Source organism: Dendrobium catenatum, unplaced genomic scaffold (genome assembly GCF_001605985.2).
Source record: "Dendrobium catenatum unplaced genomic scaffold, ASM160598v2 original_scaffold_4309, whole genome shotgun sequence".
Taxonomy (NCBI): Eukaryota; Viridiplantae; Streptophyta; class Magnoliopsida; order Asparagales; family Orchidaceae; genus Dendrobium; species Dendrobium catenatum.
In genome coordinates, this window is record NW_021322770.1 from 205292 (window position 1) to 233034 (window position 27743).

A 27743-nucleotide genomic window follows, 5' to 3' on the forward strand; every position below is an offset into this window, starting at 1 on the left:
AAAATATTTTATATGTAATGAGTTTTGAATGCATTGTAATTTTATAAAACAAAAACAATATAAAATTTTAAAATATTTATAATACACTATCTCGTATAAATTTAGTGTATTTAAAATTCGTCGCATTTGAATGATTTTAATTACATAATAAATTCATTATCATTATCACCAATTCTCAACTACCACCACCTCCATTGCCCATTGTCAATCACTACCATCATTATCAACCACTAAAATTAAATATCATACATAATATTAATCTATAATAATTTTAAAATTCAACAAATATACTTTACAATAAAATATTCTGACATTTTTTTTCAAATATTTGCTATTTAAATAGTTTAAAAAAAATTTATAAAAATCTACAGTTCTAAAAATCTGAGCTCGAATCTTACAACATTAAATTTGGCACTCATTCAACACAGAAGAAAGCTTAAATTTATAATGTAAAAGGGAAAATCAGCAAAATACAAATATTTCACAAATCCAAGGCCAGAAACGAATAGCTTCAGCTCTGTTAATGAGGATATGGGGATGAATTCTCTCATAGATTGATTACATCAATAATCCCCCAACAGAATTGCAATCTCTTCTTCCCATCCGAATCACAACACTGCCTAAAGAACTGCCCAAATACTCCACATCCTCTTTGGTTATGTACATTAGAGCGTAGGATTTGAAGTCGAAATCTGCATCAAATGAACAACACGGTCAATATGTTTTTTACAACAAAATGGCCAATCCTAACTGAGAATCTTATAAAGAAACATTATTTCTCTACTGCGACATCACTAGGAGAAACTATTCTGCGTAGAGTCTAGACGAAAAAAAAACCGTATGCACATATAAGTATACACACTGTGTAACAATGTATCAAATTTGTATACATTATTTGTCCATAGTGTATACACTCACATGTACGAATGATTACTCCCGTCTGAACTCTGCACAGAATAATTTTTCCATCACTAATGCAGGAAAAAATTTATTTACTATGGTCCAACATCTTTGCTAGTGCTTTAGTATTTTTCAATCTTAAAGGTTCACATAATCCCAAAGATGTAAACACACCTCATATACTAAATAAGAGATCCGAGCATGAAAGCATTTAAGCGTGTCAATAAATGACCCGATTCATCAATCCAATCCCAAAAACCAAATCTAGATTAGCCCATTTAAACGACCCGACCCGCCAACCAAAACTTCTTTCTACAAATCTATTATGTATTGCCAAAAAATATCCTATGCTTGATGCAAACATTCTAATTGCACTTGAGCTAAGTATCCTCATTAAAGATGTTGGGAGAAATTCAATTATCCTTACACTCTGGCGCCTAGTCGTACAAATCAGTTACTATTTTTCAAAAGGATTACGTTTATTTACTTTAATAATCATAAACATATATTACGTTTATTTACTCACCAATCTCCAAGTCTAACTATCATATTTGGATAAAGCACCATCTATTTTCTCTACCACTATGAATATTTAGTTCTGTTCTGTTCATGCCTTCGTTCATCAATGAAATTCTGTCATTTAATAATATATTTCCTGTGTATTATAAAACACAACATTTTAAAAATTTGATTCATATTTGATGGTTACATACTTCAACTGATAATGACTTATAATGAGATAACTCTCCATCTCTCTCTTCCTCCATAAACCCATCTTCATCTCTTGTAACTCTACCTCTAGAAGCTTCTCTTCATATATCCACCCCACTACAAGATATGCTACAAATAGATGTGAATAGTGTTTTCTTTATAATAATCTTTACTAGATTTCATTTGTATGGAAAAACATATTCTGTATAATATTTAGGGTAGAAATCATATCCATAGTCTCAAACAGAAGTCCAAGTGACTGGTTCTTAGCCAAGCATATGTAAAATAAAATGATTATGAAACTATTATGCAAATACCAAGGTATATCAAAAAATTCATTTGAAATAATTGGCATACATTAAAATTGAACATTCCAATTTTGAAGCATTATTTGATGTTGATAATGATGGATTTGTTGAGATGGATAATCTGCTTCAAGATATTAGATTTTTTTTTTTAGAATTAACCTAGTCACCTAAAAAAAATAAGAAAGAAATTGTGTTGGTTGGCCAAGTCCTTTGTTGAGGCTAAATATAAAGCTATGACTCACTCAACATGCTAAATGATATGAGAGAAAAACTCTTTCAGTGGTTCACTGGTGCTTATAAATAAAGCCCTGAAACTACACTTGTAATAAGTTTCTTAATTAAAATAATCTTAAAGGAGTGTAATCTTTGTCGTTATCATCATGGAGGGAGGAATCAAGTCATGATATATGAATACAAATTTATAACAAGTAAATTTTGTCTTTGGCACTTTCAAAGTTTGAGTATAGTTTTGTAGTGTACAATAATCATCTTATAATTATTATACAAATATGTTATATTTCTAATCACTTATCCTTCTATTTTGATAATTTATCTAGCACTCGACATGAATTTACCTCAGGAGCTCCTCACTCTTTTTTTGGATGAAAAGTAAGACCTAGAGAGAGAAATGATAATAAGTCAACTAGAAATCCTTCCTACTTTGAGAATCAAGTAGAACTGCCCCGTTGACCAATTGCAATTATGCTCCAACAGAATATGGGTCATAAACTCTAACATAAATCATTCAAATAACTTTAAAAGGTGATTAAGAATTTTGCAGACTTGATCTCTAGTTTATAAAAAACTTAGTTTAGCATGCTAAGCATAATCTTGAAGCACATGAAATGCACAATAACAGAAATCTTTTAGCACAAGAACAACAAACTGCGTGACAAAAAAAAAAAACTAAAAGACAAAGAAAAAGAGGATTACTATACGAGCTGCTACTGGTCATACATGCTTGTATAAAGTTTATCTATGCCGGGAAAAGAAAGGAATAAGAGGGATCAAGCTAGAAATGACATGCCAATGATCAAATTTGTTTTCAACATAAAAACTCAAATACTTAACAAACAATATATTTTGCAACTATTGAATATGGAACTAAATTCAATATTCTTGCATGACTTAGGCTTCGTTTGGGATGGCTTTCTTACCACTACTTAAAGCAACTTTTTAGTACAAAAATTTTAATTTTTATAGTAGAAAGTTGCTTTAAGAAGCATTAAAAAACCGTCCCAAACAAAGCCTTAACAATCTTCCCTCATATAAGAGTTATCCTCAACCACATGATGAAATTGTTGTGGGAGTCACCCACTTTTGAACATTGCATGATCATAGTAGAAGAGGCTAGGATTCATGTGAACCACAAGCCACATGAACCATTTGATCATAGCTAACCCATCAACAATGATACTTGTTGTTAGAGTGTGTGAACCAAAGAACAAACAAAGTTGGGCTAGATAAATCAGTGTTCAGTGGCCAAACTCTTTTCCAACTTAAAAAACTTAAGCATATGGGAAAAGGTCAATCACCAAGTATCTCAACTCTAAAATATTTTGGAAGATTTACTCGCATGCCAACAAATCTACCTTATTTTCTAAACATTAACACATCCAAAAAAGTAAGAACTAGCAAATATATGCATTTGCCATGTGCCATGACCAAACCATTGAGAATTTGACTAAAACAAAATTAAGAGTTGGTTTTTTCTATGAACTTCAATATTTAGGTGAAAATTCTATGAATGGAGATAAGATAATGTTAGTTTTGCAACATTAGAGGGATGCATGAAATTATCCCAAATATTTTTCAATATTCTATTACTTACTAACAGTGACCAAACATAAGATTAACACAATTTCCTATTAAGATAAACACAATTTGCATTCTCATTAGAAGATAACCACATTTTATAAAACTTAAATTCACACCTTTAATAAAGCAGTCGCATATGTTAAACTTAAGCGCGTCCAAACAAAGAAATAAGTATTTACCGCAAAAAGAAATTATTAAAAATTATTTCAGGATGATTACTCCATTCCCATGACCACAACTTTATAATAATCATACACAGCAAAAAGGTGGTCCTATACTCCTATTCCATTCCAGCCACACAATTATAGTTTATTTAATCCAACTTGTGGCAGACGGTCAAGAGCAAACGGCTGATATTAGATTGTAATATCACCATTCAAAATTATACTTTTGTTAAAAGAAGATGAGAAATAACCACAAGAAAGTGATAGAGATATAAACTCGTAATCTCTCTATCCAATTATTTAAAACCTAATCAATATTTTTTGCGCAACTAAACAAGACGCTAACCATTTTAAAATAGATCAGGTCAATTCATTGAACTACACGCAAAACAATAAATAGACAAAAATGATCTCATTGTCTCTATCTTTTTCCATCCTAAACTATAACGAGCAATTGTGGACCACTCATCCCCGTTTGCTGCACCTGACTCGGTCCGTTCATTGAATCGCACTCAAAAGAATTAACGGACAAAAATGGTCATTCTTTCTCCTAGCCCATTGAGAGAGGAGAGAGAGTGTGGAGTGATTGGTAAATAGCTGTGTTAGCCATTAACGACGGCGACATACAGAGAGCAAAAAAGGCAAAAACCAAAAAATGGATAACATATTGCAGAGGGAAAAATTGCCTACTGTGCTTCCAACTTAAATTTAGTTTAAATGAAAGATAAATGATTAAATAAATAAATCTTTATAAAAAATACAATATATTTTATATATCCATTAAAATGATATTCAAACTCATTTTTTATCCGATTATAATTATAGAGAATATTTCTTAATAGGTTGGCCGCTTATAAAAAGTTAAAATTTTCTGTCTAGTTCTCTCGTGCGACTAACCTTTATTTATTTTTTTAGTTATGAGTGGTGTTTCGTAGCATTTCTGCCATATTATCGTAAGAGCTCAAGCAATTATTTTCATAATTTGATACAAATGTATATACACGCCGCCAGTCGAAGAAATTTAATAAGAATATGGCTTACCACAAACTAAAATAAGTTTACTTTTTTCTTAAGAAAGAAATAATGGTTCGAGATTTTCGGAACTCACCTTAGTTCGGAGGGCTGCGAGAAGCTGAAGACGCTAGATCAAAGGTGGAATGAAAAACGTGTGTAGAGATATGGTTGCAAGCGCCAGCCCTAGCAACAGATGACGAATTAACCTGGCAAAGAAGGGATCCACGGCGGTCCTTCTCAGTAGATCTAGCCAGCGGTGTCGCAGCGGCCGCTAGATGACTCCGGTGGGAATTGGAGCAAGTGAGATCAAGCTGTATATTAGGCATATCCCATGAACCCCCAAATTAGACAAAAGCATTTCCAGTAACTAATAATAAAAAACAGAGGAAGTGTAAAATTTGTCCTCTCTCTACCTGGGAGGCGAGATCCGCATTCCCCCTCATCTGATTGAAGAGAACAGCCCCGGCCCTACCAGTCCATGAGGATTCCTCCCCGCTTGACGAGCTCGCCGGCGGCGGCGAAGTCTGCGTCCACGGAACCACCTGGTTCTCCCCTTCCTCCTCCTCCTCCTCCTCCTCCTCTGAATCACTAACCTCGTCCTCATAATCGTCCTCTTCGTCCTCCTCCATCATTTCCCCTCCTCCCTCCGCTTCTCCCTCCATCTCCTCGCCCTCCACTGCCGATGAAGCTTTCCCACCAGCCATGCAGCTCTCGCAGACGGAGAAGGTGGGACTAAGCCGCGCCCCCGCAGCTCGCCAAGGCGTCTGAGCCTGGCAGCTCCGGCAAAGAAGCACGCGCGGGTGCCTTGCTACGAGAAAATTGGCCCCATGAACCTTAGCGTCGCACTCCCAACACAAACTTGCCTGATCTGATTCGCAATACATCCTCGCTGCCCGATCGCAGAGCTCACAACCCTTCATCTCTCCGTACTTCCTTATTCAGATCTCCCTCTCCTTCTCTATCGGTTGCGTCAAATTGGTTAAATGGAAAAGAAGCAACAGAAGAAAAAAAAATCAGATCAATTTGCCACCGTTAATATCCCCTCACCCATCGGCTTCGCCTTTTAAAAGACGGTTATAGCCTTCTACCCCTAGATTCACGCTCGCCGTTCACCGGTTCAGATAGAAGGGAGGTAAGAATACCCGTGGATTGGGGATGCAGGGTAAAATCGTAAAAGGAAATATTTGCACCTGTGAACTAGCCGGCTGAGCGCGCTTCGCGCTCCACTCACCGAAACCCATTACTCACCTACATTGGCCAGCTGTTGCCCGTCTAGGGCTGGGCACGGTAAAAGATCCTATGCATTACATACACGCATAATAAAAACAAAACACTAACAACTTAAGCCTTTGGATTTGCTTTGATCTTCATACGGCGGAACGATGCTTCGTCGGAAACATGTGGTGGCTGTGGCTCTAAGGGGATATTAATCAAATTCTGATGTCAATTTCTTTGTAACAAATGGGAATTCTAGGAGGGAGGTGAACCAAATATCTTTCTTCGGGCAACAACTAACGTGTACGTACATGTGAACGGGATTCTTAGGTATGACGTGGCAAGATCTCGACCACGCGATCCGCTTATTCACGTGAATTCCACCTGACGAACGCAGCTTCGACGAAATCGACAGAACTGCTTCCACTACTGTGGCTCCATATCTTGTTGTTGTCAAGTCCAGCCAATTTGCCAAAAATATTATAATAATATAAATATGTTGTAATATCTTACAAGGAATGATAAAAAAAAAAGGCAAATAAAAGTTTTTTTTTTTAATTTGAGACAATTAAGTCAAATTCATAGGCATAACATATAACACATAATAAATATTGAATCTAAATCTCTTATTTGATAGTCAGAGCTCCTAACTAATAAATCAGATTGCTCTTTAGAAAAGAAAAGGGATATCATCATCATCCGAGAGAAGGTAACAAATTTGTTCATATTGCAAAGCAAAAAGAGGGGTGAAGAGAAGTAGTCTTCTGGTCAACCAAAAGAGACATTATCCAACAAAAAACATCTTCAATTTGAAGACTAGATATTTAAATCTTCTAAGGAAAAGTCGTATTATTCCAAGATATAGTACTGGGTTTATTTTACATTAATGTCATTATTGACAAACAAACCTGATATGCGAACTATCTTATGCATATGCCGGTTCACTATTCCTCTCAATCTGCTCCACTACATCTGCTTTGAATTAGTAATGTTCACCCCTCTACCGTAGGATCTCTGTTGTTGTAATCAGTAGCTTTAATCTCTATCTACATAATCAATATATACACATATTGTATTTATCTAGAGATTGATTTTTGGAGATGACGAAATGCATACAGTAGCTAGAGCTTATCTACCTAATCTCTCTATTATGCTTGTATGAGTTCTATGACTCACAAGTAAACTTCTTCATGGTATCAAAGCAGTATGTTAAAATGTTCAATGGCTACTTCTTCTACAACATCTCCTATGGACTTGTCCGACTCCACTCTTCCTTCTACTGCTATTTCTATTCCACCTCAACTTAATTTCTTCATGTCTAATGTAAAGATAATGGTTACAGTTCAGTTAACCTCTGATAATCATCTGATTTAGAAATCTCAACTCCTTAAATTGTTCACTGTAAACGGCTTTGAGGGTTATCTCATTGGCTAGCTCCATTATAAAATCATCCAAAAAGTTGTGTCTACTGATGGTATTATTGTGATAGGTCATATTTATGCGTTGGTCCAAAACCAAGTTACGGCTGAGCAGAATGCATGACTCCAACTAGAATAACTTGAAGGCCTTTAAGAGATTCATCTCCAAGCTCAGCAAAGTCTAGAGTTGAACAAAGCCCAAATGGTTTAAGCTCACAATAAGTTAGTACGACCTAAAACCTTCCAAGTAAGAGACTTGATCTTGATTCTTCGGAGGCTTATCTTAGCTCACCGAAAGATTGGTAGGAAGCTTGAACATATATGAGAAGGACCCTTCGTCATAGAAATAATCTACGAAGGGGTCTCGTATTAGCTAGTTAATTGTAAAGGAAGTCACCCAATGTTATCTGTCAATGAGCGTTTTCTTAAGAAATATTATATCTCTGCTATTGTAATCAGCAGCCTTAATCTCTAACTACCTACTCAATATATACACATATTATATTTATTTAAAGACTGGCTTTTGGAGATGAAGAAATGAATACAATAGCTAGAGCTTATTCGTCTAATCTCTCAATTTTGCTTGTATGAGTTCTGTTACTCGCATGTCAACTTCTTCAATTATTATGTTTAAATATGGAGGTTGAGGTGGAGATTTTATTCATGATACTTTTGTGAAGCATAATAAATATAAATCAATTGTCCAAGTGATTCCAAATGGTTGAGTGAATAAATTGAAGCATGCCCACAAATGAAAGAAACTAAACCTTCCATCCCCAAAACAATTAGGTAAGCTTACATAAAATTTTCATGTAAGCATTTGCTTTAATTCAAGAGGATGAAATAGTATCCCAAGATAACCATGGGCTAGGGATTATAAAAAAAAGCTAGTAATATAACTTGCCTATTTTTGTCCAATAATATCTCAAACATTCATGAATACTTTTGAGATGACCAATTAGTTATAGGGCATTTGTCATTCCTAGTGGATAAAAAACACATTTATGCTATATTTGGGATTTTTGTTTATTGTTTTGTATTAGGAAATGTTATAACATGAACTGTTCAGTCCAAGATTTACGTTAATCGATTTTCCTCTCCCACTCCATTTCATGAACCACGATCAAAAGCCAATCTGATCCTTTTGCATGTAGTCACAACTCGTGAGAAGCAGCTGATTCCTACTCCCTCTTCGCACACGAGCAGATCGTCATCGAATGCCCCCTTCACATGCGAGCTCATCTCTTTCACACACGAGCAAATCGAGTGGCTTTTGAGCCGTAATTTTCTCTCTACAATCACTAAAATCATGTTATTTATCCCACATTATTTGATTTCACTCACCTATGGCATCACTCTCAAGTAATTTAAACCTAATAGGAGACCCAAGGTATCAAATTCTCTTCCTTATTGCAGTAACCACCAAACCTCTTCCCTATACTTCATTTTCATTTCTCTCTTGTGAACATCAGTCGTTGTTAGCAAAGAAGACCTCTCCATCTTCAATCTCTTTGAGCAAGGTGGAGTCTTCCTTCTTTCTCTTGGATTAAAGTTGGGTCTTCCTCCATCTTTTTCTGCTGATCGAGATCATTCATCAAAAGTAAGTTTTTATTTTTATTATGGATTTATAAATTTGATTGTTGGAATTAGATCTTAATTGAATATACTTTCTAGCATTCATATATTTTTTGATGGTTCTTCTTATAATTGTAAGCTCTCATTCTAGATTAGAATTTAATTCATAATTTATGAAATCTATGTCATTTTGGATGCTTTCAACTTAATCGCTTTTGGCTTGAATCATTTAGCTTGATTAATAATATTCAATTTAAGCTCAGTTTGTATTAGCTTTATGTTTTTTATTATGTGTTCTTTTTGTGTTATCCACTTATTCTAAATATTAAATTGTGATTTTTCATTTTTTTGGACTTTAAAGTTTTTATCCTCGAGGCTATGGGTGTCAATTTCGGGTCACGGGTCGGGTTCGGGTCGGACCCGGAACTGACCCGGGTTCAAACGGGTTGACCCTAACAGGTTAGGTAAACCAGGTCGAAATTCCGAACCCGGACTCGACCCGGCGGGTTTCACGGGTGACCCGACCCGAACCGGTGAGTGGGTTTCGTGCGCGGAGCTGGGCAGGGTCACGACGCGGAGCGAGGTCGCGCTCGGCGTGGGGTTCGCTGCGCGCGATTGGTCGCGCTCGAGCAGAACGTTGGTGAGCGGGGACGTGCAAGGTTCGCTACGCGGATTAAACAGGGGTCCTGCTCGCCGAGGTTCGGCTCGCGCTGCATGCGCAGTTAGCGGTGTCACGCGACGACGGCAGCGGGGATTGGCAATGTCGCCGACGTCGCAAGCAGCAGCGGGGCGTGGTCGGCCTTTTTTTCGCGCGACGGCGAAGGCGGAGTACGTCGGGTCGGTCTGCGTTTAATGTTAAATGGGGTTACAGGGTTACCCGACAAACCCGTTCGGGTCAACCCCGAACCACCCATTTTATCAAACCGGTGCGATATTCTTGGAACCCGATACCTGACCATCTTATGAAATGGGTCGGGTCTTATGTGAGACCTCGTTCCCTACTGTTCCTCCTCTGATTTGGATTTTCGTCAGGATCTGTCCAGGACGACTTTTTGAGTTATCGTTCCATGGCGATCGCACTGTAGAAATATGTCTGAGAATAGTTCTGAGGGTTCCGTTCCAGGACATCGATTTTGGTCTGATCGTCCGGGTCATGATGTGGCGATCGGCCGTACCGATCCGCACTAATGATATAAGATAAAATCAGGCATCGTTTTGATAGAGAGAAAAAATTACATTTTAAAAACAAAATATATCTATTTTAGAGAGAGAAAGAGAAAGGGAAAAGAGAAACACTGGTTTTGGAGGCGCCGGAGCGCTTTTTTCGTTCCGACGTCTTATTTGGGAAAAGTGAAGTAATCTCATTGGTAAGGACTCCGAACCCTATTTCTGTTTTTTCAAAGAATATTGAGTTTGACCGAGTTTGGTATCTGTTTTGTGTGTTTCGTAGTCGACGTTCGTACTGATTTTGATTGACACAACTTTGCACACGCACAACTACTTCAGTATGTTACTAGATATGTGATTATTGTACACGATTTGACTAATACTCTGCAAAAGATTATTACCGGGTCGGAATTGATTCTACGCTGATTTTAATCGGAGTATAATCAGGACTTGACTTGTGATTTGATTCTATAGAATAATAGTACGTTGTATTGATGTCATAGATATTTCTACTGTAATTTGTGAATTGGAATTTGTGACGCTTTATGCAGGATTTTTGTGATAATTTGACCGTAACTTGCCGTTACTACTGACCCCGATTTTCGTACGATTTGGATTTGTCCCGTGAGATTGAGTAGATTGTAATTGATATGTGTATGACATTTGATGATCGTTTCTAGATTTCTTTAGGAGTATTGTTGTTGCATCGATTATTGCATTAATTGATTGTTATTGAAAGAACAAGTGGGAAACCTGGTTTGAACGTTAGGTTGGAGATAGACTTGACATGTACAGATGGCCTGGGCGGGTGGAGGGGAACGATTTTAATCGGGCTAGTTTAGCTTCCAAATCATAGACACAAATCACGATATAACGGTTGTGGAGTATAAGGAGTTTTATAATGCGACGGACGGCGACGGCAAAATAGTGACGACTTCGTTCTTGATTCGAAAACTAACGTTGCGGATATCACACAGCAATATAGATTCATACAACAGCACTATGGATTTCTATCAAACAGCATCATTGAATAATAAGCTAGTGGTTGGTGCTTGTCGAGTAAACATTGTTAATGGATTTGCATGTATACGATATTACAATTAGTTATGGATTTTCCTGATCGACCATTGGATTTATGATTTCTGATGATTTATTGATCTTGATGGGATTTTATCGAATGATTTCTTATCGTACAAGATTCATTGATTTCACTTGATTGATCATTGTAGGCATGATAACTATTGATGATGATTTATCGCACAGTTGATATGAAGGACGGCATTAGATTTCATAGACTCATTAATATTATAGATTCAGCATGTTTGACTTGCCTTCAATTTTTATTGATATGCTAGATAAGAATTTATCGTATCGTTATTTGATATGACTGATGCTTGATAGTATAGACTGGATTTGATTGTATGATGATTTGAAGAGATTTATGGCTCTAACGGGTTTATCTCTCGATTGTATGTTCTCGAGTCATAGATCGCACGATAATGAAATGGATTCTGTGTATTGATTCAAGATATAAGATTGTACCGATATGATAGATTACCGACATTGATACTGATTAGAGATTATGATCATGGACATTGGAATTAAATTTGTAACGAGATCCCGACACTTATATTGGAACATTAGCTGATGATATTTCATTGTTTCTTATGGAGCTGTGTATTGATTTCAATTGACCTTATGTATAAGATTTGTTTTCAATTGCTAGGTTGGATTTATTGGTTTGATTCGATCAACTATTCGATTGGATTTCCCTGCTTGATAGATATCTTGACGGAAAAGTGCTTTAATTAACTCGAGATGATTTCCTACTAGTAGCATCGTACGTCGTCATTATTGAATCTGTCGTTAGTGTCATTGAGATATAACTGGATTGACTGATTTGCAAGAGTACGTTCTGACACGATGTCCCTATTGAATAATTGACGCTATTGATTTGCTATATTGATACCAGTGACATTCCTATTGATTTGATAGATGATATAGATCCGACGAATTGACTTAGACGACACGATCTGATGAATTGATAGTATTGACGTGATAGACATTGCTTATACGATGATTGATATGACTACTAGCAGCACTTATTGATTTTGATTGCTGGGAATATTATTTATGATAGTTTTACCAGCTGATTTGATTTCCGCTGTGCAACTTGATTCATTGAGATGGATTTCCACATTGGCTAGCACTCATTGACCATTCATTGACTTGATTTATTGACCTGCATATTGAAAGCAAAAATCTGCCGTGCTTTTGATTTCAGTTTAGGCTTGGTGATACCTGCTGGGCTTCTGTATCTCATATTAATATAGGGTTAAATTTTCAGGTCCGAGCAGGCAACTGGCACTAGGAGTTCGATCAGAATGTCAGACGAATCCTTTTCACATTTGATTCTGGTTGACATCAACAGGGGTCAAACCCAAGTATTTTTTTCGGGTCAGGTCCGGGTTGGATTTTTAATGTCGTGTCAAATATTTGACCCACTACTCGGGCTTTGTGTAGATTAGATATGTAGCGTTTGAAGTTATTTTCTTTTTAAATTCCTTTTTTTTTGTGTGTGGAAAATGGTACCCTTTTTTTATAAATGATGTTAATCCGTGCTATTTATATTGGTGCTTTTATAGCTATTTAGGTCGTTTGTTTCTTATTAAATTCTTCAACATAGTCACAATGTAAGTAAGAGTTTGCGTTGTTAGTTTATTCATAAGGAATCAACTTGTTACAAAAATAAAACTTTACATTGATTGTATGTTCACTAGTTCTTATATCATGTAAGTAAATGCATATGTTATAATTTTAATAAATAGTATTGTTATTTAATAAATAAAAATGAATCTCAATTTTATGTAATTCATGTATAAATACATAAATATATTTGACGATGTTGATTCATATATTGCGTGTTTAGTTCTCATAAAAATATTGCCTGTATGATTAATGTATTAGCTAAAATCCTATCGATTTTTTTTAGACATGGGTTGATGGGTCCCTTAGATGTGACATTTTAACAGAAAATTATTAGTTATTTGTTGGATTTGGTGCTTAACTTCCATTGCTGAGTATATAATAAATCGAAACAAATTATTTTTATATATATAAATATATATAATAAATATATATATATATTATATAATATATATAATGTATATCTGTGTGTGTGTGTGTGTGTTGCGGGCTAGAATATACGCGGCGGTAGAGTTTACAAATTCACGTCCGAGCGTTGCACAAATATTCAGCACACATAGAAAAGAAAATGAACACCAGGATTTTTACGTGGAAAACCCATAAGAGGGAAAAAACCATGGGGGTCACGCCCAGCTGAAATGTTCCACTAGTGTTTTTGTAAATTACAAGAAACTGATTCGTTCCACAAATCGGAACGATCAGATTACAACTTGAAGCAAATTTACAAAGTTTTCCAGAATCCCGTCGTTTCCCGAAAATCCGGCAGAGTTCCGGCTTATTTAGGCGGCGGGAAGAGCTCCCGAGAGGATTCTCCTTTCCCCCTTTCTCTTCTTCTCTCTCTTCACTTTTTTGTCCCCTTTGTGAAGAATGAGGGCTCTATTTATAGTTTTTATGGAGTGACATAGCTCGTAAATAGTTGTGAGATCATGGGCGAATAGAGAGTGGTCGAATGGACGGCCGATAATGAATCATACGATCGTGCACCGTTCGTTGGACATTTGAAGGCCATAGTGATGTTGGAATTTGGCGATCTTGGGCTCGTTGGATTCGTCTCGTCAAGCCGCTCGATTCGAGTATAAGCTCGTTAAAATCGGAGACCATTTGGTAATTCAAATTGCGGTTTGAACCTTCCAACAGTGCTTCATATTTGGGCTCGGATTGGGTCGAATTTGGTGTCGTTAGGTTCATATTTCTGAGACGCTCAGTTTGACTATAAGCTAGCTGAAATCGGAGTTCGAATGCTCTTGATTTTAATTTTTGAAATTTCCAATTAAATTTTACCTCGAGATTCGTGCTTGATCAAGATAATTTTTTGAGAATACATCTATATATATAATTGGATATGAATTAGAAATAATAAATAACTGATACATCACTTTGAGGTATGATGATACCTAAAATGATTGCATTTATGGATATTAAATTAATTTACATTGATAGTAGTTTGACACATATATTAATGATACCAGTTTATTAGAATTCTTTTGCATGAAACATGGTATGCCTCATTACTATTTTGATTTGGTGAATTTAGGCTGTTATTTTCTCCTTTTTTTGTTCATACTGCATGCCCCACTTTTTATAAATACAAACCACACGAACAAGCTCGATAAGCACTAAACGAACGAACATGAACCGAACATGAACACTCATTAATTTAAATGAACTAAACATGAACACAAACAGTAAAGCTCGAACAAACATGAACCAAACTTGAACAAGCTGATATTAAATGAACACAAACATGAACACTCACATACTCGGCTCGGCTCGGTTCGTTTGCAGCCCTAAAAAAGAGCATTCAAAAGTATAAACATAAAAACATAAGTTCCTTTAAACTATATCTTAGACTTCATTTTGGATAGTTTTCTTACTATTTTTTAAAGTAATTTTTTTTACAAAAATCTGTAATTCAAAAAAAAAAATTTGTTTTAAAAACCTATTAAAAAAAATAATAAAAAAGTTATCCCTAACAAAATCTTAATCTTCTCATCCAATATGATAGTAATACGATCATTATAGTACTTAGAGGTAATGAATATTCAATAGAATGTCATCAATATGAGAAAAGCTTGGTGTATTATAATTAAGGGCTTTTTTAATGATAAATATTTAATAGTTTTACTATATTAAAACAATTTCTAATGCTTAAAATCAATAACAACTAATAAAATTAGCAAGATTTTAAAATAAAACTTATCTGAATATAATTTTTCTAAAGTAAATCCCCGGATCCATGAAATTACATATTTACCCTCACGTGCATCATTTTATCTTTATTTTCGTTTCAACGGCGCATGCGGCGGCAGAGTGGTGACCGGGACAATGTACACGTGGCACAATCACGTGAAATCTCCACGTGGCTCCCACACCTCGTACTACCTCTCATTTGGTCGAATCACAAATCCGGCGATTTTTTCAAGATCCGCACACCTCCCCGGTGAGCTAACCGCCCTCGCTCCGGCCAATAAAAGATACGGAGAAATCTTTTACATGGTCTCCGAGCGATTCCCGGTCATTAAAGCGGAACTTGCGGCTATAACGCAGCCTCGGGAGATACGCTGCCCCATAGGCCTCCGCGTGTCGTTATTTCTGTGGACCCAAAAAAGTGACCGCTGGTTGAGGTACGGTGGGGATGTGTGGCGTGGAGAACGCTTAAAATAGACAACTGCCGGTACGGGTCTGTTTGTGGCGTGGAATAAAAACTAGCCGATATGGACTGATTGACAATGGGACCACAACTGGCACCGGATGCTTTGCTTGCTGGAAGATTGTCGACCAACGAATGGGTTTGTTGGACAGAGAAGGAGAGGGTGAAAGAGGGTGTGGTGGAATTTCGTATTTAATTTTCCATCAATAGTTGGTGATGAATTCTTTCTATATTTGGCATAAAATTAAGAATTTTGCTGTTTTTTTTTTAAATAAATTTATTAAAAAAATATTTTAATTATTTAAGAGATGATTCACTAAAACAGGTAAGAGAATAATTAAACAAAATTTTATATAGTAATTATTCTTTTTTTTTAAGATGATAGCTTTATTTTTGAATTAAAGATAAGGATAATTTTTTTGGATTTTAAGAAAATATATTAATGTTATAAAAATAATTTTGGATAAAACTGTCTTTAATATTTTTTTATGGTGAATTAATCATTTTGTTCATAAAGTATTTTTATTAGTACAATTGATAAAATAATTGATGTGATTTGTGTTTAATTGTGTATTTTTTAGTGGATGTAAAATTTCTAAGAAATTAATGCTATGCATAATGGTTAAAATATTAAGATTTTATGAATGTTATAATAAACTAACTTATGTTTTGAATTTCTTTAAGAAAATATTAAAGGATTAATAATATGATTCATAAAAACTAAAATTAATAAAAAAAATTTCATTGTTGTGTGCTAAAAATTTTCTTGCTAGAGATATAATTTAATATTTTAGGATTGCACAAGGGTATTGTATATAAATATAAGCTTAGAGCATCATATTTGAAATTAATAATTTATATGTGAAAATCTTAAGAAGGGAAAAAAATGAATGATCTGCTCTGGATGAAATAATTCCACTAGATTGAGTTAAGAATTATAAAATGCACCTTTCCACATTGCTACACAAGGTATTGATATAGTAGAATGCATTTTAAAGATAACATGTCACGCCTTAGAATTTAATTTAGAAAAATTATTTTTTATCTTTTAATTTACACAACCATAGCAATTTAATTTCTTTTATCAATATAAATACTAACATAAATAAAATTAACGATCAAAATATCAATATATAAATCTATATTTATTTCCCCAAAAAATAGGTACACCACTCATGATCTATATCAACATAATATATCTTTCATATCATGAGTGCAAAAGTATAACTAAAATAATAAGAACTTGAACATGAAATATCCTGATCAATCCCACACTCATTCTCTCTTGCCCTGGTCTGAAATCATTTAATCATATATAATGAGCTCAACAGCCCAGCAAGTAACCAAATCCTACAACTGAACTCAAAGCATGATATATGAGCAATATGCATGTCAACAATCAAATCATAACATTAACATTTAGATGATCATGAAACTGTGCATAAATAGTAAAACACATTTGCAATGGTAGTAAATTCTGTAACCAGTAAAGCCGTAAAGTAACAATGAATCAATAATAAATATTTTAGTGGTCACACTTAAACAAGTAAGAAGTCTTAGCTATCACGGTATTTTTTAGTGGTATGTAATCAATAATCAGTAATCATTGGCTCAACATACAGAGTCATCACTCTTTATTTATCCGTCTGCACAGTAATAAATTCTTATAACTCTCTATCATTATACCATCTGAATTAGTAGAAGATAACACCAAACCACAGTATATAAAGAAAAACCTATCAATAAATGATCTAATCTGAACTTGACCCAAAAAATCTACATTCAGGTTTATCCGTTTAATAAATGGGACGTATTCATGTTATAAATTTTAACCTATTTGTTAAACAGGTCAGGCTCACGTAGACATATAAATCCGACTTTAACACAAAAGTAACATGTTTAATATTTTTTCTTTAAATTCTTTCACATGTTAGCATAATATTCTTATTTTTTATCAATTAAGATAAATTTTATAGTTGACAAGTTCTAAAGAAAAAGTTTCAATGGTTATCAAGTCAATTTCATATCATTCGGATTACCAATAAGGTCGTATATATTGAGATCCTTCTTTTTTATTCCACATGCTTCGCATGCGTCGAAGAAGAAATCGTGAAAACTTCACTATGTGTGTAGAGAGCTTGAAAGGGAAAGAGGAAAGGGTGGAGTTTGAGAGAGAGAGAAGATCCTTGGAGGGGGACTCAAACTATTTTAATTTCGTATGAAATTCTTGTTGTTGTTTGAAAGTAAATATAATAAAAAAGATTAATTATATTTATCTCTTTTATAAAGAATTAATGTTAAACAGATTTTCTTTATATTTTCAGAAATTATGCTTAACACCCACATAATTGTTAGATACTTTATTATATTTTAATCATAAATATAAAAGTTGTATGTATAATATTTATTATTTATGAGAGACAATAACAATAGCAAAATCATTATCAAACTTTTATCTTACTACGTGGGATCAGTTACATGAATTTTTTTTAATTGTGATATTTTAAGAGCCAAATTCTCATTTAAAGTTTCATTTGGGATGACTTTCTTATTGATTCTTAAAGCAGTTTTCTAGCACGAAAATAAAAAATTTTGTACTATAGAGCTGCTTTAAGAAGTAGTAAAAAAGTCATTCCAAATAAAGCCTAATCTTAATTAAAAAAATGTCATTTCTAATATTTTATAACCAAACCTTTTTATATCTACCTCTACCTTTATTAATATAAATCAAATATATGATACATCTACTCTAATAATCAGATCACTAAAAGGCTGTCATTTTATGTGATCAAACCATCTAAGAGAGATAACCGTCTAAGACATCTCTCTCCAATCTTATCTTCCAGAGGAGCTACTTCAACTTTTTCACGTATATATGCTTGTTTCATATCCCATTTTTAAGAGTAAAATCAATCACCCACTTGCACATCCTCTCTCTAAACACTTAACTTAATATTATATTTCTATTTTAATGGCCAATATTTTGCACCTCATCACCATCTTATAGAAAGATGCTATTATTTATGAGAGAGAAAAGTCTAATTAATTAATTATTAAACATATTTTTTTTAATAATTCCATCAATTTGTTTGCTTTATTGAAGGAAATCAAAATTTGATTTAGGCTCTATAAATTATCTTAAAGCTTCTTTAAGACCAATAATTTTATATTCACATATAAGGAAATGAAAAAATAAAATTATCAGTTTGTTTAAAAATAATAATGTTCATCTTCCATAAAGTAAATTTAAAAATTAGAAAGAAATTTATTGTAAAAAAGTTTAATAAAAAAATCAATTATTTTACTGTAATTTTCCACTAAGAAACCGTTTGATTTAGTAAAAGAGAATAAAATTTATTTGAAATGTTTTGGATTTATTTGAATGAATGTAAAATAAATATATATAATTATTCTTTTTTTGTTTGACTTAAATTAAAATAAATACGCTGTAAAGCTCAATAATGGTGGTGCCCAATTACCGGCAAATATTGCGATTTTTTTTGGATGGGTGCGGCGATGGTGACCAATGGATTGGCAAGTGGCTTAAATGGCAGAAGATTTATCGCATATTTAAAACTTGATCAAACTTACAAATTTTTAAATACATCAAAATTTTATTTCGTATTTTTTTTTTATTTTAAATCAATATCAATATTTTCAAATGTCTTATATTTATGTTTCGTTGAGACAACTTTAATTTTAACCACCGTAATTTTTTCCTGCTTTAAAAAAATATTTTAAAAAATTAATTTAAAAATATGTAAAAAAAATTATCTCAAATGAGACCTTAGAATACTACACTCAAAATCTAGAGTAATTATTGTGTCAGAACACCGAATGCGTACAGAGACCAATAAAAACACTCCACGTTATCTGGAGTTCGATACCGAGCACTCGATATTGCTCGATATTTGTTCGAATTTTCGATTTTTTGTCTGGACGTAATAACTTTTCCAAAATCTAACAGCCCTGAAGTTTAGCTAGCCATAAAATTCACGTGGGAAATTACATAAAGGAAGGAGGTCCAGCATGGCGAAGAATCTTAATTTGAGACCACATTTTTAGCCACCATCATCATGAATTGTCTTCAGCGTTTAAAATGGGGAAAAAAAGGTGATTGATACCCTTAGAAGTGGATTAGCTGATGGGATGAGAGTTAATGCCTATAATTATACTTCATCTTTTGGTTCTCTTCAATTGGGTCCATAAAAATATTGAATAATTTGATATTTATTTATTTATTTTATATTTGAAATTTTTTAAATAATTTTTAAAAAATTCATTATGTAAATTAAAAAAATTGGAGGTCAATTTGCTTACTAATTTATATTTATAAACATGTGTATTTATGACGTGCATAAAAGTAGGTTGGTGTCAGTGTTGGAATTGATAACAGACGATGAAGTAAGCTAATATTGACATTGATGTTGACGGTGTGCATAGGTGATCGTGTATTCATGTGTAGTGATGTTGTTGGTGACCGCAAAAGACGAAATCTACTAGCCTTGGCATGTGTGTCAACACTGTGCAATAATAGACTTATATATGTTGTATGTGTCGACACTATTGACGATGTAGGAGACGAAGTCCACAAGTGTCGACGTGCATTTGGGTTAATAATGACGACGTGCATTAGAATTAGAAGCGATGGCATGTATCAATGTTGTTGGCGATGATGGGTGATGAAGTCCATAAGTGTTGGCAGTCAGGTAATGGTGGTCACATGGGAGATTTTAGTCGGACGATGATGGTCAAGAAACCACAATGAGCCGATGATGTTTGGAGGATGGTATTTGGGTGATGTAGGTTCAGTGAAGGTTGTCATTAGAAAGTGGATAGTTGATGGTAGTGATCATAAGCAAGTTCTAGATTTATTTAGATCTCCAAGCTCTCCTTAATGTCAAGTAGAATACATTAGATCCAGTGTATGTGATCCTTTTTTTGATTTTTTGAAAATATGTCAACACTTGATCAAAACATGTTTCATTTATAGCTATATCCAAATGCCTCTTTCTCGTTGGCCCTATATAGGAGCTATATAAAGCCCTTCTTTGGCTCCTTTCAGAGCTTACAAGTTGAGAAAATTGAAAACCTTAAGATACTATAAAGCTGAATAATTAAAAACTCTTAAGAGGAATATAATCTTTCAGTCATAAGACAACTTCATATGCAAGAAACCCTCTTGGCCGCTTTGTTGGAGAAGCATTATAGTCCATACTTAAGAGGATGAAAAAAAAAAAAAAAATCCTATTTAAAGACATTATACAGGGGTGCCAATTCGAGTCAACGGGTTGGGTTCGGGTCGAACCCGGAACTGACCCGGCACTATTTGGGTCAACCCGAATCCGACCCATTTTTAAAAACGGGTCAGCTTTCCTAACACAAACCCGACCCAATTTGGGTCCAGGTCAACCCGACCCGACACAAATGACCCGAAGTTGACCTAAAATTGCTAGTTTTCAGGTCAAAAATCGAGTCAATCTTCGATTTTCGGGTCAAAATCGGGTCAATCTCGGGTTTCCAGGTCAAATAGGAGTTTTCGTGTCAATTTCAGGTTGCTAGGTCAACCCGAACCCGACCTGATTTTTAAAACGGGTTGATTTGTTGAACTCGAACCCGACCCGTTTCGAGTCCGGGTTGACCCTAACTCGAATTTTTTTTGGTCGAGTTTGGATCGTGTTTCGGGTCGTGTCAAAAATTGATACCCCTAACATTATATAACATCTTTGGTGTCAACTCATCAACTTAAAATTATCCACTAATATTATTGTTTAGACTGCATTTGTAATTTACTATCAGGAGACTTATTTAATAGAGGTTCGCCACCCAATTTACTAAATAACTTTCATGTCAAGAAATTACACCACCTAATACCACTCACCAATTTTGCCAACTTGACACATCACTATCAATAACTCATGGATGCTTGTGCATTAGGTGATCTATTACTCAAATCCTCCAATGCTTATTTATATATATAACTTATCAATTTATAATATTGATGTCAAATTAATGTAGATAGTTTTTTTTAAGGAAAAGATTGTATCTACCTGCTGCCACTCCAAAGGAAGCACTTGATAGTATAACTAATCCCTCGACAGAACCTAGCGAAATCCCCCACCAACATCGGGCCCACACTTGCTTTGCCCACTAAAGAGACGAGGTCGCAATAGAGGGAATTTGAACTCAGAATGAGGGGTTCCCAATCATGCTCGCCCACCAACCACCCAAACCTCGATGGGTAATTAATGTAGATAGTCATGACCCTCCGATGTACCAGATGATCTTCATATGAATATGGAGTACGACTTTCTATTGACGCATCTTGTTTATTAGTTGTATAATAAATAAATACTATTTTAGTCTTTACTATTACTATCATGTGTTGATTCTTTTTCCCCAATATGCTCAATAAAGTAACTTTGATACGCTTTTGCTTATCTACATGTCTTTTTTTTTTTTTGGACATTTAGGTCAATTAAGTCAAACTCACACACACATCGCATACACAAAGGCTCAAACCCAAAATCTGTTATTTGATAACCTAAACTCTCAAATAACAGACCAAAATAAGCGGTGTGATTATCAAACTTTTATTAGGTCAAGACACCCGACGTAGCTCTACATCCGAACGCCAATAAAATGTCTCCACGTGCTCTTACTCTTTACCGCGCGGCCCGACAACCCAACTCGGACCGGAACCTGGTATTGCTATGTTCGTGTATTGCTAGGTATTGCTCGGTATTGCTAGGTATTGCTTGACAATAACGAGAAATATTGCTCTTTCAAGACCAATACCGAGCAATACCTAGCAAGACCGGGGTATTGCTAGGTATTGGTCTTGACAGAATGATATTTCTCGTTACCGAGCAATATCAAACAATACCTAGCAATATCCTGGTCTGCACAAATCAGCTAATACATAGCAATACCGGGTTCTGGTCCGGGCTGGGTCGTTGGGTCACGCCATAAAGAGTAAGAGCATGTAGCGAAATTTTATTGGTGTCCGAATGTAAAGCAATATTAGGTATCCTGACCAAATAAAAGTTCTCTTGTGATTATCTACATGTCAATACAACCAAAAAGCTGCCACAACTCACCAATAGGTAATAAATGGCCCGTGGAGGAATCCCTTTAAAATCTTAGAAGTTAATGAACTCTTTTAGCTTTCCCAAAAAAAAAAAAAGAACTCTTTCGCTATTCGGACCTTTAGTACTTAAAGGAATTTAATTCTCTAGACCTCTAACTCTACAGATTCAACACCCTTCCATTTTTATAATCCTTTATATCACCTCCTATTCCTAATGAAATAAAAATTATATAAAAAAAATAGAAGCGAAGTCAGCCTGGGGTGTCAAAAATTGATCCGACCCGGAAAATTTCGGATTCGGGTCAACCCGTTTGCTATACGGGTCGGGTTTGGATTTGAATTTTCGACCCGTTTGTAAAATAGGGTCGGGTACGGGTTGACCCGACAAACTAAATCAACCCGTTTTGACCCGTCTAAAACAAACTAATTATCCATTGGTGCAGCCGTGCAAGAAACTAGGCCAGCCGTTCGCGTCGAGTCAAATTGAATGTCAGTGACTCAGTTGTCATGTTAGGGTCTCGTCAGTCGTCCATCACGTTGAGCGGTTCAGCCTTCGAGGTCAAGCCAGGCTGCCCAGCCGTCCGCTGCCTAGGGCCAAATGCAAGCTTTAACCCCTCCCGCTCCCGCAGACTGCAGTTTAGCCTTTTTCCACCTTGCTCGCCTCCTCTTGCCGTCGGGAGCTCGCCTGCCTCCGGATGTCAGGGCAAGCTACACACGATCCCGCACCCGTCCCTTGTCAAGCTACACGCGATCCCACAGCTCACTGCTCAACCGGTCACGCCCATTTTTTAATTCAAACTGGACCCGACCCGCGCGGGTCAAAACGGGTCGGGTTTAGATTGATCAGTTTAGATCCGGGTCAATCCGGGTTCGATCCGAACCCGACCCGTCGACCCGAATTGACACCCCCGGCGACGACGGCATTTTCCATGGGGAGAATTTTTTTTTTTTTTTTTTTGGGTAATTGGGGAGAAATCACCAACGCTCAATTCAATCGCTTAAGCTGAAAACAGTAAAATCTGATTCTAGAATTCACTCACTTCTTCAATCATTATGTGAATGACCGATGACATACCCTAAGATATATTATTTTGAATATCTTTCTTTTTGAATCTCTTCATAATTAGGACAACTTGCTTCATATGTGCTTTATAACTGCAATATATCATGATCTGTAGATTTTTTTAAGCTATTAAAATCAGTTCTTTCAATATTATGAAGCATCAATGAAAATCAAATTAAAATCTTATCATTGTTGACATTAAATTCCACCAAGTTCCTAACTTGAAACCTAAGCAATCTACAATCTTCTTAAATGCTTATATGATTTTAGACTTCGCTTGACGGCTTTCTTACTGATTCTTAAAACAACTTTCTAACTTTTGTACTAAAAAGTTGTTTTAAAAATCAATAAGAAAACCGTCAGAAACGAAACCTTAGTCTTGTAAGAGAAGAAATAAAAGATTAGGTATTAAAAGTTTGCACTGAGATTAATATTATTTTTGAGTGTTTGATTCGTAAATACATAGAAATTGTATATTTGCACATTGAACATCTAAATTTTAAATAAATAATAAGAGATTTACACACATTACATAATATTTATATATTTGTATATTTAACACCTAAATTTTAATATTTACTTATAATCAAATAATAAATATCACTAACATTAATTTTTCTAAGACAATACATCTTTTTTATGTATATGCTTTGATGTCCTGGAGATAATAAAATATTATATAAATAAATATCAAAATCTATATACTAATATTAGTAAATACATGAGAATTGTTTGATATGTTTGTAAATCCCCTCAAATACTTTTGTAACATTGTGTTAGCCACCCAAAGATAACTGAAGAATGGAGACTAATAAAGCTGATCTTTATTAACAAATTACGAATTTCAAGTTATATAAACTTCTTTCCTTGCTATGCATGAAATCACCAATACCTGAACTTCACAATTACTTCCTCCTCATCCAATATCTATACTATACAATGTTGAATGAGCTGCTTCCAATGAAAAATAAATGGAGAAATTATGCAATGAGCATAACAAAAACGAGTAGTTGAGTACCTTTGAGGTAAGAAGCAATCATTGCTGCCGTGAAAGAAAGAAATTATAATCCCGGTGAACATTTTGGACCTTGACATTATTCATCTTAGTATGCCCTCTTTCGAAGACTGCGGCAGTTCCCATTAGATTGCTTATTCTATCTTGAAGCAACTTTGAAGCATCTAAAGACCTCTGTCCTTTATGAAGAGAGTTTTGTGCTTTCTTGTTGAGGATAAACCAGCCTTCGTTCTGTAAGTGCTGAGAAGTCCAGAAAAAAGGGGACAGTTCTCATGTATAATGTCATGCACGATAGTATATTTTAGTAGGTTAAGCTCAGGCTTAATGATTCAATTAGGAAGCCTGAATTGCTTTCCATTAGATAGTTGGCGAGCCTATTAAAAAATACAAGTAACTCGATTTTATTAAGTTAAGTGTTGCAGAGATGAGGATGCTTAAGTGGATGAGTGACTTTACCCTTAGAGATAGGATACGAAATGAGCATACACATGAAAAGGTTGGTGTAGCTCTAGTGGAAAATAGATTAGAAAGAGTCGCCATAGATGGTTTGGTTACATTAAACGGAGGCCCGGTTAGGAAAGTTGAGGTTTTAGATTTGTCTTATGTTAAGAAAGGTTGAGGTAGACTTAAAAAGACTTGGTTAGAAAATATTAGATATGATCTTTTTTTTCTTAGATTTAAATGAGAATTTGACTTTTAACAGGACACAATGACGAAAAAGGATTCATGTAGCCGATCCCAAGTAGTCGGACAAAAGTTTAATGTTGTTGTTGCTGTGGTGGTGGTGATATATAGTTTAAATTCAATGAAGCAATAAGATGCTTGATTGTTGTGGATGAAATTGTCCAAATTTGAGGCATGCTAGAGGACAACATAACTTTCAGAAAGTAAGTTTGGAAGAGAATGACTACCTTCGCATTATAGCTAAGCATTCCCAGCACGGGACAAACCACATCTTGCTTGGAAGAACACGACCTAGAAGGATTTAAGGTGAAATGGCCCAGGGAGTGATAGGTCAAGAATGCCATGCGGAGTGGACCATCTGGAATTCTGTAGACAGGATACCAAGCTACCGAATACCTAAGAAAAGCCAGTATATGATGAGAGAGTGAATTTAAGTTTAAAATCCTGGAAAATTAATGGATTCGTCAGCTTTACCAGCTGATACAGCAAGTATTCAAGCTTTCAAGTAACACAATGAGAAATATGTGATTGTTACTTACCATGATGAGGGATGAAGATCCTGCAATTTCATGCATTCTAGGCCGGACGCATTGCCAGACAAATGTAGGTTGGAAGCACCATCCTTTATAAGCTTCTTTACTCTGCCATGGAAAAGACAACAATGCAAGCTTGTTTAGTGCTTTAAAAACAATTCAAAGATAATTTGGTTAAGTAGCAGTGACATGTTACTAATTGGTAATGGCTCAATAGTAGCCACTTACTTAGCATATAACGACAGGCGTTCATGCGGAAGATCATTTTCAAAGAATTCAAAGATCAATTTTGATTCACCAGTGGACGAAACGCAGCTTGAATATTGGTTCCCATTAGAACAGTTTGAGGAGTCAACCTCGTAAACAGAGTGAACAAGACTTCTGTGTTTTTCCACCGGGTTTTGAAGAAAGTGATCGTTTGTGTCAGTTAATGACCTTGGGCACAAATGATTCAGGAATGAGGATGGTAATAAACAATTCTCAGTTTCTTCCTTCTGATCAACAGTTTCAATTTTTTTTCGGTTTCTCGAACGATGGGAGTAGCCAAAAAGTTGGATGGCAGAGAGAGAAGGAACAAAATAAGCTAGAAAAGGTTCATTCAGACTCTTCAATCTTCCAAAGTTATGAGAATCTCCTGCCTTTACTTCCAGTCCATAGCATCCAGGCTTTTCATACCAACTCCAAATACAGTGTAATGCAATACTAGGATCCTGAACTGTGAAAAAGAAATCTCTTTCCTCATTGATCGAAAATGAAGGAACAATGACTGGAGACACCGAAGTAAGAAATTTCTCAAAACTAGCAATGGGGCTGCCTGTCATTAGCTCAACATAACAAGAATCTCTTTGTAATTTGTAAGCAGTAACCAAAGCTTGCTCTGCCCAAGTTGAACCGGCATACATGGATGATTTCCTAACTTCGTAACCCTTCGTAATACAACCATCCTTACGCCCACTGACAAATACGCCTTGTTCGCCATTTTTAAAGTCACCCAAATCTTCCCCACAAGAATTGGCACTGCACGTCTTTGTTTGGTACTCTTCTTTCCTAAGAAAATTATCATCACCGTCTTCTCTATTGTCTGGCAAGAAAGATGTGTGAATCGGCTTCAGAGAATTTCCTAGTGAAGTAATGCAGTCTTTGACGTTGCTGTTCAAAAGGAGTTCAGGTTCAGAGCATGAATAAGATGGTATCCGGTCATTCTGAGAAGCGAAAACAGCTTCCCCTGTGGCATCTTGCATTGCTGAAAGTTCGTGTGACCCATAAGGTGAAAATCCCAAGTAAGGTCCATAACCTTGTGATGTGCATTCCGTATCTTCCAAAAGATGAGATGTATGAGTACCACGGCTATCTATTTTCTGCAAATGATAACCATGAAGATATCCTTCCCTCAAAAATTCTGGACTAACATCGAGAAAAGGAGTTGGCCTGTATTCAACTTCATGTAAGTGGCCTTGTCTTTCCCTTACTCTCCTTTTGAGTGGTACATAAACATGTTTATAAGCACAATGATATTGAGGAGAAGGCAACAATCCATCTCCCTTATAGCGACTTGACTTCAGAGAAGTTGCAGTGACTGAAATATCATTTGCCATCAGGTGACAACCGTTAAAAGCTTTAATACCCTCAGACTGCAAGCATGCAACATTCCTCCTTGCCCTTTGCCTAAAAAACTGGGCATTTTCCATATCCTGCTGCCTTTGTTTGTTTAT

General features: G+C 35.3%; 1 protein-coding gene across 1 annotated transcript; it reads right to left on the minus strand.

Moving 5' to 3' along the window:
• Window positions 1-418: 418 nt before the first annotated feature.
• LOC110107312 (zinc finger protein CONSTANS-LIKE 1-like) lies at window positions 419-5933 on the minus strand. The gene is made up of 3 exons (XM_020837540.2): window positions 5329-5933; window positions 5010-5226; window positions 419-692 (listed from the first exon to the last, which is right to left on the minus strand). Exons 1-2 carry the CDS (start codon window positions 5833-5835, stop codon window positions 5011-5013), a joined length of 723 nt encoding a protein of 240 aa, XP_020693199.1. The 5' UTR covers window positions 5836-5933; the 3' UTR covers window positions 419-692; window position 5010.
• Window positions 5934-27743: the final 21810 nt, after the last annotated feature.

Excerpts from the sequence above, each read along its gene's own strand:
- LOC110107312 (XM_020837540.2), bottom strand. The coding sequence starts at position 5,835 with ATGAAGGGTTGTGAGCTCTGCGATCGGGCAGCGAGGATGTATTGCGAA. Across the intron at positions 5,227-5,328 it reads ATGCGGATCTCGCCTCCCAG|CTTGATCTCACTTGCTCCAA; the intron begins GTAGAGAGAGGA and ends CCTAATATACAG.